This window comes from Stegodyphus dumicola, chromosome 5, assembly GCF_044657685.1.
Source record: "Stegodyphus dumicola isolate Sdum_Otavi_A_Nest chromosome 5, ASM4465768v1".
NCBI classification, from domain to species: domain Eukaryota; kingdom Metazoa; phylum Arthropoda; class Arachnida; order Araneae; family Eresidae; genus Stegodyphus; species Stegodyphus dumicola.
In genome coordinates, this window is record NC_140772.1 from 99,456,366 (window position 1) to 99,475,111 (window position 18,746).

Consider the following 18,746-nt stretch of genomic DNA (forward strand, 5'->3'; position numbering starts at 1 on the left):
TTATTCATTAGATCACTTTTATCGTTGGAAAAAGATATGTCATCAAAAAAGATATGTAAACAATTTGAAGGCAGAAAAGCATTCCCCGAGAATTCAGTCACTTTAGAGCAAATTACACACTAAACGACTTTCAAGTGAAACCTTCAATACATCTTTTGAACAAATGAAACTATATGCCACTGATAATAAGAATTATAAAAGGTTTTTATGAAGGCGGCCGTATGCAAGTGTATTGGTTGACTGATTGCTTACCACACAATAGCAGCTGATCAAAGAGAGTTTGATTTATTATACGCATAATACGCCTGGGACTTTATACCTCCTACATTATCTGTGAAGAGAGTGTTTTAAAACAATAAAGGTTTGATTTATGTGATTACAGCAAAACATCGAGGGCGATTTGCCTAAGGGGAGGGATGTCTTCGTAGAAGACTTTCTAAGAGAAAAGGCTCGTATACACTTTATTTCATTATGAACAATAGAATAACTAAAAAAAAAAAAAAAAAAAAAAAAAAAAAAAAAAAAAAGAAGAAGTCATGTTCTACCTTATATGTATACATTCCAGTCTTGACAAGGAATGAGACAGACTAACTTGCCAGTTTCTTTAACGAGCTCAGCAATATGTGAAATTCATAAAAAATAACCGTAAACGAAACTAACGGTTTCACATCAGATGATCGTTACATTTCATTTCCAAATATCTTTGCTTAGCCTTCCGATGTTACTTCAATGGGCCTTCATGCGTTAGGGTTTGTTATAATAAACTTCAGGAATTTGCATCGCTTTCTGTATTCAGTTTATGAACTCTGGAAAGCTTGTTATGATGAAGTAAGGACAATACAAGTTCCAGTTCAAATTAAAGGAAAATTGCAAAGAATTACTATAGTCGACAATGTGGCGCTTTCTGGACAAGTTTAGTTTTTATGCGTCTCAATACATTAGAATAATTACATTTAAATTAACTTCAGTACTTCATTTCAAAAATAAACTTCAATGTTAAAAACAGTATATATAATTTTATAATAAATTAATGTCATTAATTCTTCTTTTAATTCCATTTCATTGCTTATAATCCAGAAGTCCTTCGATACTTCGTGGTGAAATTCACAGTTGAAAGCTAACAATCATAATTTCTAAACGCCTGTTCTAAAGAGAAGTGCATGTCAATGCTTATGTAATGGTATTTGAAATTTTTATACGATAATCTCTCACTTGAAAACATGTTTTAAGTAACTAGTACTATAAACTTGAATAATCAAGAATGAAGGCCAATTGTCAAGTTTTAGGTAGCGTTTTGTGCCACCCAGCCTGGAAAGTGGTTAATGATTCTGACTGCCGTACCGAGAGGCCCGGGTTCGAATTCGGAAAAGGCAAGAATGTATATTGCCTATCTCTTCATAGAAGGCAACGGTGGGCTACCTAATAGGTGCTTTCATAATAAAGTGACCATCGCTGCCGGCCCTAGTAGTAGTCACCTGTAATGGTTAATGCTCGACATTGGGGGTGGGAATTATGGTTTTGGATATGATTTACAGCTGCTCATTATGCATAAGTTTCAGATTTTAGCAGGTGCATTATCCCCATTATTGTAATTCTTATCACTGGACGTAAAATTTAACTTGTTAAGAATAAACATATTAGGACAGTGTCATTGACTTAAAATCAAATACAGAAAACATAAGAAAACTAAGATTTACGGCAGGTATGCAAAAAACAATGTAAGAGCTGAAATAAAAGTTTCTAATATGAGCTTCATCATGCATACATAAATTAAAAATAAACAGAAAGTTATGAAAATGAAAGAAGCTTGAGAAAATCCATTGAAAACAAAAACTTTTAATAGATAGGGACTAAAAGTGCAACATAATATTTAAAAAATAAGGCTAAAATGTATGAAAGGTTAAATATGAAGTATAGGCAACACAAATGGAAATTAATTAATTAATAATAATAAGTTATTTAAAGTGAGCTACAAAATTTATCCTAACGCAGTTACATTCTATCATATTTTCTCAATATTTTAGCTCTACTTTCAATTTTTTTTTGGCATCTATGCACTATTTTTAAAAGTTTAGCCTTATTTAACATTACTTTTATTCAACATTTTGTTTAAAATTTCTAACTGAACCACGATTAAAAAAACTTCTGGAAAACTCTGAATTTATAACTTAGTGGGCAAAATTTCGATGAAATTTAAAGTCTAGCTATCGCTTTTATAAATTGTTGTTCATTTAAAATTTACAAGAAATTACCTAAAGTATGTCATATTCAGAACTTTATTGTCTGATTTTTGTTGTTGACTGGAAGATGAAATCTACGTGCTTTTAGGATACAGAAATTTTCCAGTTTATAATGAATATGGGAAATGCAGTTATTAAATAAAGGAATGTATGTAAAAATTTTACACAAGCATCTTTTGTTTAACAACTGCGCAAACAATAAAACTGAAAAACAAAATTTTATAACACGGCGAGCAAAATGCAGCTGTTTAAGCGATAATATATATTATATTATTAATGTTTTCAATATTCAGCAATATTATTATTAATATCCTCAATATATTCAATAATTTTCATCTTATATATTCAGCAATATTATTAATATCTTCAATGTATCGTGTTATATTAATACAGAAAACAGAAAAGTTTGCAAAAATTAAACACTGCAGAATCATGGCCTTGTATAGTTTACTACTATTCTCATTGTCTTGTATTATATAGTAAAAAATTAAAATTACTTCCCTGAAATGTTTTTGTGGCAGTCAGTATATAAGGTATTTCTCCCAGTTTTCTAGTGTGCCTTCGTGGTGTAACGGTAGCACGCTGGGCCGGTATTCCAGAGGTCAGTGGTTCGATTCCCGGCGAAGGCGTTTGCATTCAAACTATCAGTTTAGCCGTTTGAAGACCTGGATTCGATTAACGGCGAAAGCACAGTTAATTGTTTTTCAAAAATCCTTCAGTCCCTAATTCCTAATACTTCGAAAAGATATAAAATGTTAAGTATTTAAAAAATGATGTAGGACTATAAAACTATTAAATTACTTAATAAGGATCGTTCTCAGCATTTTTCCTCAAGTAAATTAATGTAACTGTGCATTAACTTGAAATAGCTTTCATTAAAAGACATAAATTATTCAACGAAAATTTCTTTTATCTTTACATGAAGTATAGATACATATAGAAAAAGCAAATAACATGATAAAAGACAACTAAACATGTTCTGCATCGGGAGTAAAAATAAAAGCAACAGAGAATCTTGCAAGCGTTAAAGTGCCGGTTAATGGAAAAGTTTTCTAAAAATGGCAGAAGAAAAGTAATCTATGTCTTCTTTTTAAGGATCAAGGCAAGAATTCCCTCTTGTCTGTATGATACTTTAAGGTGTTACTATCTTTCATCAAATCAAGCGACTGAAAATGATGCATAGTGCTCTACGTCATCCCTGACGTCACGAGTTACCAAAAAACTGCTATCGCAGAGAGCGGGACATTAGATTCCGGAGATGGAGTGCAGAGTGACGACGCTTTTGTATGTCTTCGTCATTGTCTTCCGTTGCGCCCACTCAGGTCAGTGTTTGTTTTGATCTTGACAACAAAAGCTGACGACAAGTGGTTATTGGAGCGGTAATTGCAACTCCAAATTATTGTATTTTTATGAAATCAGAAATGGTGAATTTTGATATTTACGCTTTTATAATACCATACATATTAATTAATTAGTAGAGAATATACTATTATTCATAAAGATGAATATTGGGGCATTCTAAAATTTTTGTTTTCTATAATGCATAACGGCTCAAATTTTTAAAGTGTCATTCTTCAGTGTCCTTTATTTGAAGGAGGGAACTTTTTTTAACCAATGGAGAGAAGTTTGACTTACAGAAGCGTATAGTTGAACTTTTCCATTTTTCGCGCTGTGGAAAGTTTGTTACGTTGCATTACGTTAAGCTATTAACGCACTGATCATTTACGCGCCCTGGCAAGTGTTATCTTTTCACGGGGCATAATCTTTCATTTATAATATTCGCAGCATGGAATATTTTCTGTTTCTAGAAAGGCTGACATTTGACACTGTATAAGGTTTTAAATTTTTCTTTCAAATTGAAAGAGGCCTTTTTAAACTAGTGAATGGTTTAAAAAGAATAAATAGGTATAACTCAACAGCTTTATAAGCTGTTGAGTTATACCTATTTTATTTTCAGTAATATTTTTAACTCTATTTTATTTTCAATAATATTTTTAATTGTTGAAATTTACATATGATTTATAATATATACCGAATTAATAATTTTTTGTTAATATTTTTACCATTACAGTGATTAATAAAAGATATTTTTAATCTAAAGTATCATGTATCTGGGAGAATAATTATTTAAAGGAAGTCTAATTAACGAGTTTTTGAATTGCAAACATATGTAAATATTCCATTATTTTTCATGATACTTGTTAATTAAATATCCCGCTTTTCAAATTTGTTTTCTCAGACTAAGTAATTAAAAGTAAGTTCCCAAATCAACGGCATTTTATAACCTAAGCATTTGTTAGCCTAAACTAAGCAAATTTTAATAACGAATTGAATATTTATTAGATCTAACTTTTCAGTTTAATAGTAATAATTTTTTAATTTTTTTTTCTTTCGTAATAACTTCTTTCGATTATCGGTGCTTAATTATGAGTTTGTATTGTTGAAAGGTCAATATCTTTGACACAGAATAAAAATTAATTCGGATTTTCTTTCTATACGTTGACTCTTCATTGGCCTGCGTGCATTCATATGTAGGTCTAATTAACTTTCTCGAGTGATGCACAGTATTCATGAAAAGTACTTAGACATATATTAGACTATGGTATATTCTTAAACAAACCAAATAATGCGAATTATCATGAGACATTTTCAAGAACAGTAAAAAGATTTTGTTCTTTTCCTGAAGTATTAGATGTTTATGTGACAATATTCCTATTGGGAACAATAATTAAAATTCTTTAAGATTAATTAAAATTCTAATGTTCTTCAAGTTTTATAAATAATTGAATTTATTTTACTTACTATTTGAATAAAATTTTCAAAATAATTTCTTTGTTTGAGCAGAAAACTAATCTGTTATCAATTATTATTTATTCTTAACAGACATTTCGGGCGCTTTTTGATATTAAAGCAATTGAAATTCAAAAATATTTGAATTAAAAATTTTAAATAATTATCTATGTCAGTCTAGAGGTTAGGCTTATAAGTGTACATTCTAAATAAAAACTTAAAGTATGAGTGAATAGACTTGAGTATTTCCAAATGGTAAAGTGCCAAAGACAGATATGCAACAGTATTTAATTGTTTATAATAATTACATTTTTCTTCTAAGTAGATGAAGATAGAATAAAAATTAAACAAATGAATAAGTAAAATAAAAATTAAAATTCTTCCTGCAAATTGCAAAAAAAAAAAAAAAATGACAAGGATTCGTTATTATGTGGATAGCTTACGTTTCTCTTCTGGTTACTCATTGCGATAGGTGCTGGCGAAATCAAAAGAATGTAGTGAATTGTTATCACAATGAAGCACATAAGCGAATGTGTGAATATTACTGATTATAAACTACTAATTTTGTATTTCGAAGGGCATTCTACTGCAAATAGTAGTGGGAAAGAGCGTTCTAATTTCCAAATTTCTATTTCTATAAAGAGTATTTTTCTGTTATTTTTAGCCCAAAGAGGCATTAGTATTTTTCATTAAAACACTCGACAATTTGAAAGCAAGCAATGGCAACACTGTACAGACTGGTAGACTGCGAGCTCAGCGAGAACGTAAAAAACAGGGCGGCTGTTAAAATCTGAAACCTTTCAGACTTTATTTAACTGCTTTCGATTTTTTTTAATATTCAATCTTTTGTTGATGAAAGCATGTCTTTGGTTGGAATCGTTTTGCTACATAAACTAACTAACTTGCTTAACTAACCGGCATCCAACTTATTCCGCCTTTTGAAGATTTAGGAATAAATTATCATAACCCTACTAGTTAATATATTTAAATTGAGTATTTAACGCCTGCTTTTTTAAGACAGTAATTAATATATTCATCTGGTACCAAATTGTTTAAGAGTTTGAATAAATATTAATATCTCGTTTTGAATATCTAGTGTATCGTTACAAATATTTTTGATTCAATGTATTTGACTAATGACTGTGTTAATAATTACTTTTATGGAAATGCTTGAAGTCCAATTAATCAATTTATTAGTTGCAAATTTAAATTTCTTGGTTTTGTCGTAGAGTTTTATTTGTGTGTAGTTAATTACTATTTGAAGTTTTAAAAATTCGATAACGTTTTTTGAAGAATTAATTTTATTAAGAATGAGGCTTTCGGAATACATTTAGGAATTTTCTATTTTATTAAATTTATTAAAAGAGATGCGATTATCAATGTATCTGAAAGTGCGTTCATAATAAATCAAATCTTCTTAATAAATCAATAATAAATCATAATAAATCAATCAAAGAGATTAGAAATACTCGTAGGTATATGAGCTCCCAGTGATATACCTGTACTAGTATACTGGTAGATGCATGAGCTCCCATTGGTTTACATGGTTTTGGTTTATTTCGAAAGCCTCCTTCTTAATTCGTGTTTAACATTTTAAAATAAACTTAAAAACATGAAACTAAATGTTATTATTGCGATACCGGAACAAAAATCTCAAAAATTTTTAAAACCTTTTACAGGAATACGATATTAGGAAATTTTTAAAAAATGTACAAAAACATAGTTTATCTTTGCTAGTTATTAGTTTCATACAAAAAATGCGTACACTGTAAAATTATAATAAAAATTATGAATAAATATAAAATAAAGGAATGATTGTTATAATCAAATATTATCAAGAGCAGTAAAATAATGAATTATAGCATTAAAAACAAAAAATATAATACAAAAAATCTGATGCGGACACCACATAACTTCCTTGTACGGCCTGTTAAATTACACTCATTTTTTGCTGAACTTCATTTAAATTTATTTCCTCGAATTTCATTAGAGATATATTTCTAACTCAATCAGTTCACTTCTCACTTCGCGGTGAGAAATGCATAAAAACTCAAACTTCATTAAAAACTATAAAATACAGAAAAAGCCAAAACACTAAATACAGTTAAAAACAGTTAAAAAACAGTTTTTCACAACTCAAATTAGGGTTTCTATGCAAAAATTAGCAATTCGGAAAGCGGGTAAGAAAAAAAATTCGGTGCACAAAATTGAAAGTCAATTTTCGGTCATATTTGACAAAAAGACCCTTAATTTGGTGTACCAACTGACTTAATTCACTATTTTACTAAAAGTTTCAAATGTAAACAAATGGCGGCTTTGTTAGGATTAGCCATTTAAATTTTGAAATTGTTGATAATTCTGCAATTATTGCATGCAGATTAACTAAAAGCATAAAAACCTTAACTGTTATAAGAACTGTTATATTAATGTTATAATAACAACATAATGCAATCACTTTGAATGCTAAAAATGCACAATTTAACAACATATAAGAATAAAAATCTGAGCTCACCAAGCTGGGTAACAGAGTGGGTGTAAATATAAGTATACATATGTATATATATATATAATATATAAAGCAAAGTAGTAATTATAATTTTTAAAAAACCAATTTTGGTCTAGAAAACATCTTGCGCAATATGCTGCAAAATAAGTAAAATATAAAAATTGTAGTAAGCTCGCCTAAAAGTTACCAAGAGCTGCTGCTCCAAAAGGTTCAACAGGTTTTAAAAAAAAATCAATACATATGAAAATCAATCCATTAGACATGTAAAACATTAAAAAAAAAAGAAAAAGAAAAGAAAAGAAGAAAAAAAAAAAAAGATAAAAAGTAAGCGGAAAATGGTAAATTAGCCCAGTTCGACTTCCAAACTGGCTTTTCAAGGGAAATTTCATTTACTTGAACGTCGAATCAAGCTAACCCCATTACGCGTTTCGCCGAAACAGACAATTGAAACTTTTTCGCTAAAAAATTTTTAAAATTTAGACAAACTGTCTTGGAAATTTTAATAGTCTCAATTCTCTGTTCCAATTTCCCGACGCGTCCGCACAGAATGACACATTAAGGTGTTAAAATATGTTAAACAACACCTAAACTTCCTAAATCTAGACTAAAATCAAAATTAAAACCAAAATAAAAACGAAAATAAGTAGCGATGAGCTATTAGTCTTAAAAATACAAAAACATACGGGCTGGGCCTGCAAGCTTAAAGATTAACAATTTAATTTTTAAATTATAGATTTTAGAAATCTGTAATGAAAACATGTAATTAAAACAAAAATTAAGATGATAACAAACTAAGTGGGTCTTGCTAAGACCAAGAAAAAGTTGTTATATACCTAGCTACCTAGCTTACCTATATTACTACCTAGGTTTTTAATTACATATATATATATAAAATATATATATGTGTGTGTGTGTGTGTGTTTGGTGCTGCCGATTGCAACAGAAAAGAGAAATGCACAATTACATATTATAACAGTCTCGTATACAAAATTTCAACATTCTACGGCTACTCGTTTTTGAGTTATGTGAGATAAATACGTATGGACGTACAGACGTCACGAAAAATTTTCTTCTGAATTCATTTTAAATCCATTTTACAATCCGTTTTGAAAAAACGTGTCCTTTATTTTGATCGTACGTACACAACAACATTCAAATGGATTCGAGAGCGGTCAAAATGGATATTTTGTTGAAATATGATACCCAAAATTTTTCGCGATTACAATACTTCCATTACTTCGTACAAGGCGTAAAAAACAGCAAATTTATTGACTGCATATTTTGTGAAAAGTGATCGTAAAAAAACATAATGCATCCACTGAACTGTCTTTAAGTCTGGAACGGATTTTTAGGCAGAAATTACCTGCAGTCAAGAATGCTCTCTCTGTATCACTGTTAATAATGAGCGGTCTACTTCCTCTAAATATCTGCCTCAAAGTTCTTTATTTTCTACAAGTCGATATGACGTCTGATGGTTTTCGATAAATCTATTTCTGTATTATTTTGTATTATTGCTTGCGGCAGTTTTATTATTTAAGCTAATACCGAAAACACCGGTATTTTATCTTAGCAAGTACGGGTTTCCCGAAATTGCAAAATAGCGCGTAATACTGATGTTCGTTATACCGGCGTACTGGTATACCTTAAAATAAATTGCACTGGGGGCAGTAATCTTAAATATTGTCCTTTCAATATCTCTCCCACTTATTATCTCTATTTGAGCAACAGTAATAATAAGCATTACTTCTTCAATAAAGCCACATATTACTATGCTTAGTACATAGTATTAACTTCAATAATAACAACGGCTCGTATTCATGTTATGCATTGGGAAAACTATACAAGTCCCGCTCACCCAACCGGGATAATGGTTAGCGACGCTGATTGCCTTACCGAAAGGCCCGGGTTTGAACCCCGGAGAAGGCATGCCTGTTTGGTGTCCGCGGATAACATCGCGTCAAAAACATCGTGGACGAAAACGTCGCGGAGAAAACAACGCAAGGTGAAAACGTCGTGCTACAAAACATCGTGGGAGAAAACATCGCAAAGAGAAAACATCGCCGTTCTAAAACATCGTGGTACAAAACATCGTCGTCGAAAATAAAGCGGTTCAAAAACATCGCAGTTTAAAAACATCGTCGTCGAAAATATCGCGGTAAAAAATAAAGTATCTACAAATCATCGCATGACGATAACATCGCAGACATGCTTTTTTCAGGTTTTAATAATTGTAAATGGATATTCCCATAATGATTTGTGAGCGCAAGGTGTAAAGAAGGATAAATTTTACTTTCACATATTTGATTAACTAATAAATTTTTGCTGAAAACGTAAGAAGGAAACTTAAGCATAAAAAATTAAATGTAACTTATAGATTATACTTTTCATGAAATATTACCAGTAAAAACTGTATAAAAATGATTTATTAATGGCCTTTGTTAGTTAACAATGTCGGTTTAAAATTCTATTAAGTGCTATAAGTTGCATTAATTTTTTATGCTTAAGTTTCCTTTTTATTTCCTCAGCAAAAATTTATTAATTAATAAAAAATATGAAAGTAAAAATTATCCTTCTTTCCATCTTGCGCTCACAAATCATTATGGGAATATCCATTTACACTTATTAAAGCATGCCTGAAAAAAGCATGTCTGCGATGTTATCGTCATGCGATGATTTGTAGATACTTTATTTTTTACTACGATATTTTCAACGACGATGTTTTTGAACCGCTTTATTTTCGACGACGATGTTTTGTACCACGATGTTTTCTCTTTGCGATGTTTTCTCCCACGATGTTTTGTAGCACGACGTTTTCGCCTTGCGTTGTTTTCTCCGCGACATTTTCGTCTGCGATGTTTTCGGCTGTAACCGCCGGTTTGTGTAGTGTCTGCGCAGCATAGGGGCACTCTAAATATGCGGGGAGCCAAAAGTCCTCTCGAGAACTTCGTGGTAGGGAAAGAAGGGTGGGAGACACAGTATGTTCTCCGTCAAAATTGGGGAAGGGCGGAAATAAGCGAAGTCTTACTGTCACCTGTAGGGTGCTCTAGGCGTTTGTTAATGACAGGCGCAATCTTGCACTCCTTGCCAGAATGAATTTCGTGGGCTTGTGCTGATGTTACTGTCAGACAACTGAGATAAGTCACAGCAGCACACAGAAGTCCCTTAGAGAGAATTCGTTGAAATGCTAGCTGCGGGACCAAATGTTATTGCTCAGCAATCTTACGCACACGACCATTGATGGGGATCTCGAAAAAGGGTTTAGAAAAATTTTCCCTTCCAAGATAAATAGTCTTAAAGTACTTTCACATAATAAATAAGTTCAAATCAATGGCGATCATTTTCTTCTCAAGTTTCTCTTCGCTTATAATCTTAAAATTTACCAAAGTCTTTAATGTCTGAAGTACATCTTTAACAGCTCATAACATTGTGAAACCTGGAATGTTTAAAGCTATCACCTACCCAATCTAGAATTTAAATTATCATTATAAAATTCTCTAACTATGAAATAGATTAAAAAAAATTTTTGATTCCTATCATTTAAATCTACTTAAAATGTCCCTAAATGTCATGTTTATTGATTATTTTCAGTTTTATGTCTGTCTATTAGTAACACCGAGGAAGAATATATATATATGTATATATATAGATTACAGTTTATATGAAAATCTCACAAAATATACGAAAGAAGCAAAGCCTAAAAATTACATACAATTTTGCATAAAAACGGAAGTCGTGAAATTCATATCATATTGATGATTTCAATTCGTAAATTAATAAAATGAATCAGAATTATTAAAAGTTCAAAATCATCGTATTCTATAATGTAAAATGCAAAAATGCCGAAGCTGTTAATATAACTTTAGCGAATTAAAATTTCAAATTTTCTAGAAAAGATAGTTTTTTTAACATGATGGGTCTCTACATCGTTTGCCCATTACGATGCAGTTACAGATCATCCTCAAAGTATTTTACATTACCTATTCATTTAATTTCAGGCATTACGTATTTACTCTAAAACAAGACCACTTCGAATATAAGACATTCCTTAAATTTTAGGTTAAATTTTAAGAAATAAAAATATAGTTAGATATTTATTTTATCTTACAGTAATTTTGAGAAATACAATCTTACTTTTTTCTCTTCCTTCAGAATTTTGTTTTACATAGCAATATCATTAAGTAAGGAATTATTAGTGGTTTACTGTCACCTATTTATTCTCAAACATACGAATGACCAGTGAGTGCGTATCTAAATTGAAATAAGTTCAGCTAGGTGCGATTATTAATCTTAAGATAATTATGCATTTTATGCATACAGTAAATATCCACGTGCTTTATTTAGCATTTAAATAGTGTAATTATTCTATATAATACACTCACGTTTGTGAAAATTGCAACACCATGAAGGACTTACGCGAGTGAGCTGAAATTTTCAGGAAATGCAAAGTAGCGCATGATATGCAAATGAATAGAATTGCAAATCCGTAGCGCATGCGTATGCTGAGCAGCGCCCTCTGAACGGCTGATGGATCCGAATAAATAGACGGCTGTAGCGAGGCGTGTATGGTTATCGGTGGTTATCTGCTAGTGGTAAACGTTAACTCAATCTGTACTTATGCCTCGTCGACGAAAGAGAGCGAGATTTGAACAACTTACAGAGTTTGAACGAGGGAGAATCATCGGCCTTCGTGAAGCTGGATTGTCGTATCGTGCAGTAGCCTCTCGTGTGCAGCGTAACAGCAGCACAGTGATGCGCATTTGGAAGCAGTGGACGGACGAGTGTCGGACAACTCGGAAATCCGGGAGTGGACCCCGAAATGTGACGTCAGCTCGCGATGATAGACACCTGGTCCGCATGGCGCGGACGGACCGTACAGCTTCCTCTAGACAATTGGCAGCACTGTGGTCAATAGCTACAGGTGTTTCATTGTGTGCTTCATCAATTCGTAGACGTCTGCTGCAGTGTGGACTGCGCGCACGGACTCCTTTATACAGGATCCCCCTAACGCACGACCATCGCCGCCTGCGGCTACAATGGGCCAATCAGCATAGAGACTGGCGTGCTGATTGGCAGCATGTCGTGTTTTCTGACGAATCCCGCTTTAATTTGTGGTACCATGATGGCCGCATTCGTGTCAGACGCTATGCCGGTGAACGCCACCTTCCGGAGTGCATTATCGAACGCCACAGTGGACGAACACCCGGAGTTATGGTCTGGGGCGCCATAGCATATCATAGACGATCTCAATTGCTACGAATTGTGGGCAATCTGAACAGCAACCGGTATATCCGTGAAGTTCTACAGCCCGAAGCTGTTCCCTTCCTTCAAAGCTTGCCAGGCGCTGTATTTCAACAGGACAATGCCCGCCCTCATACTGCTCGGATTGTTAAACCCTTCTTTGCAGCGCAGCAGGTACAGCTTCTTCCTTGGCCTGCGTGTTCCCCGGATATGTCGCCAATTGAACATGTGTGGGATGTCATTGGTCGGCGTCTTGCTCGTGATCCTCGTCCTGTTGCGTCTGCAGACGAACTTTGGGTACGCGTACAAACGATATGGAATGCTCTTCCTCAGTCAGACATTCAAACTTTGTTTGACTCCATGCCACGTCGTGTAGCAGCACTTATTGCGGCGCGTGGTGGCCACACAAAATACTGATTCTGATCTCTTGTTCTTGTTTGTTTGCTTTGAACATTTAATCATTTATTTGTACCACTACCACTCAACTGTGTATTAAATTGCATTCAATTATGACGATTCCTTCTTGGTGTTGCAATTTTCACAAACGTGAGTGTATGAAGAATTAAACTCTTTCTTCTCCCTGTATAATTTTATTTATCAGAATAACCATTTGTAAGACCATACTAAATTTAAGAACAAAAATAAAGCAAAGAAAGGTAGGTTTAATTTCGAATAAATGTGATAATAGTACATTTTGTATGCTTTAAAATTAGTGAATGAAATAAAAGCTATACGTAAATATTTAGTGAATGTACTCTTATTTCAAACATTACTACGTAAATAATTTTAAATTTAACATGTAAATTCCATCCACAGTTTATCAAACTATTTTGTATTTAATTATATTTACGGTTTTAGTGTATTTCTTTTAAGTTTTAGAAATTGTTGCTTTCCTTTACATCCAAAGAATGAATTCTAAGAGTCTTTCTAAATTTTTACCATTTTGTAATAAGTAACTTAAAAGATCACAAACTAAAGCTTTCGTGGATACTCTCAGAAATAAGATTTAATTTCTTCTTTAGAAAAAACAATAAAAACACAGTTTTTTTTTTTTTTTTTTTTTTTTTTTTTTTTTTTTTTTTAAGAAATCATAAAGTAAATGGATAGCATTTTCTTTACCCGTAAATAATTTATTTCTGCAATCCATCACATAAATAATTTGTATTTTGTTTGTTTAAATTAGAGTATCTCTCTCAGGCCTTTTCGATGTAGGATTAATTGTATAAGAATCGTGTAGAACCAGCTATTGACAAAAGTGTTTAGGTGCGTATCGTTTCGGCAGCCTCCCCTCCCCGCACGTTTTTTTCCAAATAAATTAATAATCTAAAATATTTACAATTAGACTCACATAGATAAGAATGACATAAAAATTACTGAGAGCGCCACTTTGAGCGAACAGTTGAAATAAAACAGGTACAATTTGGAAATCTACGAAGAAATTATCCATGCCACTGATACTGCTTTGAGATGAATTCAAACTCTTGTCATAAAACTCGCGTGTGTACACATAATAGGAGAATAAATGTACACCTCTTTATCAGGTAGAATTCATTGTCATATGATCTTCTTGATTTCATATTTACTTCCATAATGACGTGCACAGGTGCACAGCAATGTTTAACTTGCGACACATATTCATTTGGAACACCAGATCTTTTTTGAGAACAGAAACAGAAATCAAAGCTTGCTGGGCCAAAAGGAGAAAAAAGAAAAAGAACTCTTGAAGACCTTTTTTTTTCCCCACCAGGCGGCACTAAACATAGCCATCGGTATGTGTAAAGTTGGTTTTAGTTTTTGTTTCTGTTTTTTATTTTTTGCTTGCATGTTTTTCTCCCATGTCGTACTCCTTTATCTAAAAATGTCAATCTTGGACCTCGAGTTTTTTAAATACTGATTTTGCTTCTATTTATCGTTTATTTTCTATCAAAGATTAAAATATAAAATTTGCAAATGCAAGGGTAAAAAAGACTTGCTCTCAACCGACAATCTCATAGTTAAAGAATTTTGTCTTTCTTTGTCGAAACCAACAAAATTAAGATACTGCATGTACCTCTTACAGCTAAGCTAGTATTTTTTGTACTTTTAGATCCTTGACTTCGTACTTTTCATATATATTAATGAATACCTTTATGGTTTGCATAGCGTATGCATGTGCATGGGATGAAAAATAAAATTTGTATTTATTTCATATTTATGCTGTTCCTCAAGTTAGCAAGTGCTCGATGAGAGGTTATTGCCAGCTTGCATGGAAGTTTCGGTAATTTGGTTCTTGTATGCAAATAATTCCACACTTTTTATTTTTTTAAGAATGACTGCGTTTGAAAGTGAAAATCTAGAATTTAATTAAACGATGACAACTATTTAATACGAGAGGTAGAAAAGTAAAAACATTTCTTTTGTTTCTTTATATTTGTATTCAAATATTTCGTTTCGTTTCTGTGAAATGTAATACATATAGTACTTTGAACTAAAACACTTTTCATGACCTAAAACAGCGGCTTGAAACACAAATTGCGCGCGAGTCAAATAAACGATCTGAAAATAGCTGATGAGAGAAAAAAAAAAAAAAAAAGAGGAGAGACTGAAAGTTTCAGATTTTATATTACGCCCAAAGGAACTTTTTTTTTTTTTCTTTTACACACACACACACACCTTTCGAGAGGATTGCGGCTAACGCCCCTTCGGGCTTAACATATTTTAAGACAGCATATCATATCTTTGGAGTTTCCGATAGAGAGTGTTGCGCACTGGAGATAAAAATGTTTGATTCCGTACAGTGTTGCCACTTCTAATTTTGAAATCGTTGAGTATTTTTAATCAAAATTCGTTAATATTTTACAAAATATGAAATAGATAATAAAACAAATTCGAAATTCAAATTTAGGGCTTCCAGGTGCCCAATTTTCGGGGGAGGACTACGTTATTTATAATTTGATGGTTCTAGGTACCGTTGTTTTTTCACAATGCGATAAACATTCTTCATTATTTCATTTCTTTAAATATAATACAGGTCGACAATATTTGGTGGCAACACTTTGAAACGCTTTTAGTGATTCGATGCAAGATGCTGTTTCGAAGCTAATAGCCTTTCTGGCCTAATGCCTGTAAAAGAAAAAAGAAAGAAAAAAAAAAAAATCTGAAATGTTTCAGATTTTAAATTACGTCCAAAGGGGCGTTTTTTAACATTTTGTGTGTTACCTTTCTTTATTAAATATCAAGTTCCTCGCACTTAAACCATAAGATCCAGTGCAACAGCAATATCGCAAAATAGTTTTAAAACGAGCATATCTTTAGAATTTCCGATACAGAGACTCACGCGCTGGAGATAAAAATGTTTTTTCTGCACAACATTGCCATTGCTCGCTTTGAAATCCTTGAGTTTGTTAATCAAAAATTCGTCAAAGTTTTAAAAAATAGGAAATCGATCATAAAACAAATTTCAAATTTCAAATTTGGTCTTCCACATGCTCATATTCGTTGGAGGATTACGTTATTCAAAATTCGATGACTCTATGTACCGTTATTTTATGACAATGTGAGAAATATACATACATTTACGCAGATTTTTATTATTTAATTTCTTCAAATATAATGCAGGACTCTAACATTTATGGCAACAGTTTAAAAAGTGAACCGACATTTATCCGTCCGACGCAAAATGCCAAAACGAAACTAATAGTCCTTCGGGATTCAAATCCCTTTGGACTAAAAAAAAAAACTGAAATTTTTCAGATTTTAAATTACGTCCAAAGGGGCGTTTTTTTAACGTTTTGAGTGTTACCTTCATTTATTAAATATCATGTTCTTTGCACTTAAACATAAAATTCAGTTCAAGAGCAATATCGCAAAATAATGTTAAATTAAGCATATCTTTAGAATTTCCGATATACACAGTCTCGCGAGCTGGAGATAAAAGTATTTTTTTTCTATATAACGTTACCATTTCTCGCTTTTAAAGCATTGAGTTTGTAAATCAAAAATTCGTTAAAGTTTTACAAAATATAAAATCTATAATAAAACAAATTCCAAATTTGGGATTTCAGATGCCCATATTCGCAGTAGGATTTCGTCATTCAAAATTCGATGGCTCTATGTACCATTGTTTTATCACAATGCGAGAAATAGACAATCATTTATGCAGATTTTTCATTATTTAATTTCTTCAAATATAATGCAGGACTCTAACATTTTGTGGCAACAGTTTGAAAAGTGAACCGACGTTTATGAGTCCGACGCAAAATGCCAAAACGAAAGCAATAGTCCTGCGGGACTGAAATCCCTTTGGACTAAAAAAGAGATTTTTTTTTCTGTTAACAAAAGAAATTGTTAACTAAATTAAAAAAATTTTCATTACATATTTGTCAAACCATACACATAAAAATAACGCAAAGAAAAAAATTCAAATTTATACTTATTTTCTGCCTAAAATCTAAAAGTTGGTATCTGCAAGAACTTTTTATTCGTCATAATTTGTATTTATATTGAAGTAACTATTAAGCTACTTACTTAAACTAAAGAATGTATAAAAAACTTCTCAAAAGGAACAAAATTTGAGAATAAATAATGAAACCTATTCTTTTTCTTTTATCTTTTACAGTTTTCTAAGATGCATACAAAAAAGAGGGAAAGGCTAGGGATTGTATCTAAATAACTACAAACTTCTTTGTTTCTTACCACACTTGTTAGTTACAATACCTCACGGCGTTTCAATTCATAAATTTTGTAATCTTGCAGCAAAATTACTAGAAAGTAGCTTCATCCCAAATTGTAAATACTGAGCTGCAATTGGATTCTTTTTCGCAGATTTATTAATTTTCATCTTCCGTCCAGGTGGTATAGTGGTTAAGGGAACCTACTGCGGTACCGAACAGCCCGAGTTCGAATCCTGGAAAAGGCATGGATGTATGAAATGTATAGTGTTTTTGCGGCATGGGGATACTCTAAATATATGAAGAGCCGAAAGTTCTCTCGTGTGGTTTAATGGAAGGGGAGAAGAGGAGACATCCAATGTGCTCTCCTTCAAAACTGGAGTGGAAGTAGTAGTCCAACCTCCTTGAGGGTCTTGCAAATATTCTTCCATGAAATTCATGGACAAGACAACAAAACAACAACATTAATTTTCATCTATGAAAAAAAAAAGTTCACATGTAAATGTGCTCTCAAACAAAGCGATTATTCTTATTGCAAAAATTCCTAACTGAGAATATTTATCTTTTAACTGCTAATAAAATTTAATCAAATTTGTATCGTCAGGTTTTTTAATAACATTTATATCACAGTGTACATTAATGAGATCCATTTCTAAATTTTCGAAGGGTTACTCATGTTCGTTTTTGGAATGAAAATAATGTAAAATTAGACTCCAAACCATCAAAATATTAAACTCTTTCTTCAAAATCTTGTCATACTAATGTTAATTACTTTCCTAGAAATGTAATCGCGGACTGCGTAAAATTGCTTCGGAGGTCGCAGGCTGCCCGCAGGCTTCTCACTTGAGATCATTAACCTAAAACACATAGTATTCCCACTCTTTTTTTCAAATCAGAGTACTTTGTTTCCAATTACTTTTGAGAAAAAGGAGCATATATTATCATATTTTCCAAAGAAATTTTAAACTCCACCTCTTGTTGCTTTAAGTTATATTACTTGCTTATTAACATTTTCTTATTCTGTCAAGGATATATAATTATTGCTTTTACGCGGAAAAGCTGTTTTCATGTAATGTTTACATCTTGATTTTGGGTAAGAAATGCTAAATAAAAAATAATATGTAATCTCTGCTTAAGAACATTTATTTTTAAAAATTTCTCTGCTTAGCCGCACGAAAAATGCATTTCGTGTATATTTAACTTTGTGATGAAATAAACAATAAAATCGGCTTTTTTTATGTAATTACAAAAGTAAGTACTAAAAATTGCTTCTGAATGCATGTATTTCTTGCCGATTTTGAAGAAAATATCTCGAAGTCGTAT

At 32.0% G+C, this 18,746-nt stretch overlaps 1 protein-coding gene across 3 annotated transcripts in view; it reads left to right on the forward strand.

Moving 5' to 3' along the window:
* Positions 1–3,437: 3,437 nt before the first annotated feature.
* LOC118188646 (lachesin-like) overlaps positions 3,438–18,746 on the forward strand; it is a 104,427-nt gene continuing 89,118 nt past the window's right edge. Inside the window, exon 1 of one of the 3 annotated variants that reach the window (XM_035359137.2) lies at positions 3,438–3,562. In XM_035359137.2, coding sequence (XP_035215028.1) covers positions 3,499–3,562 — 64 coding nt within the window. In that variant the 5' untranslated portion in view covers positions 3,438–3,498. The remainder of the gene's footprint in view (positions 3,563–18,746) is intronic. The other 2 variants (XR_004758141.2, XM_035359135.2) reach the window with 2 other exon arrangements.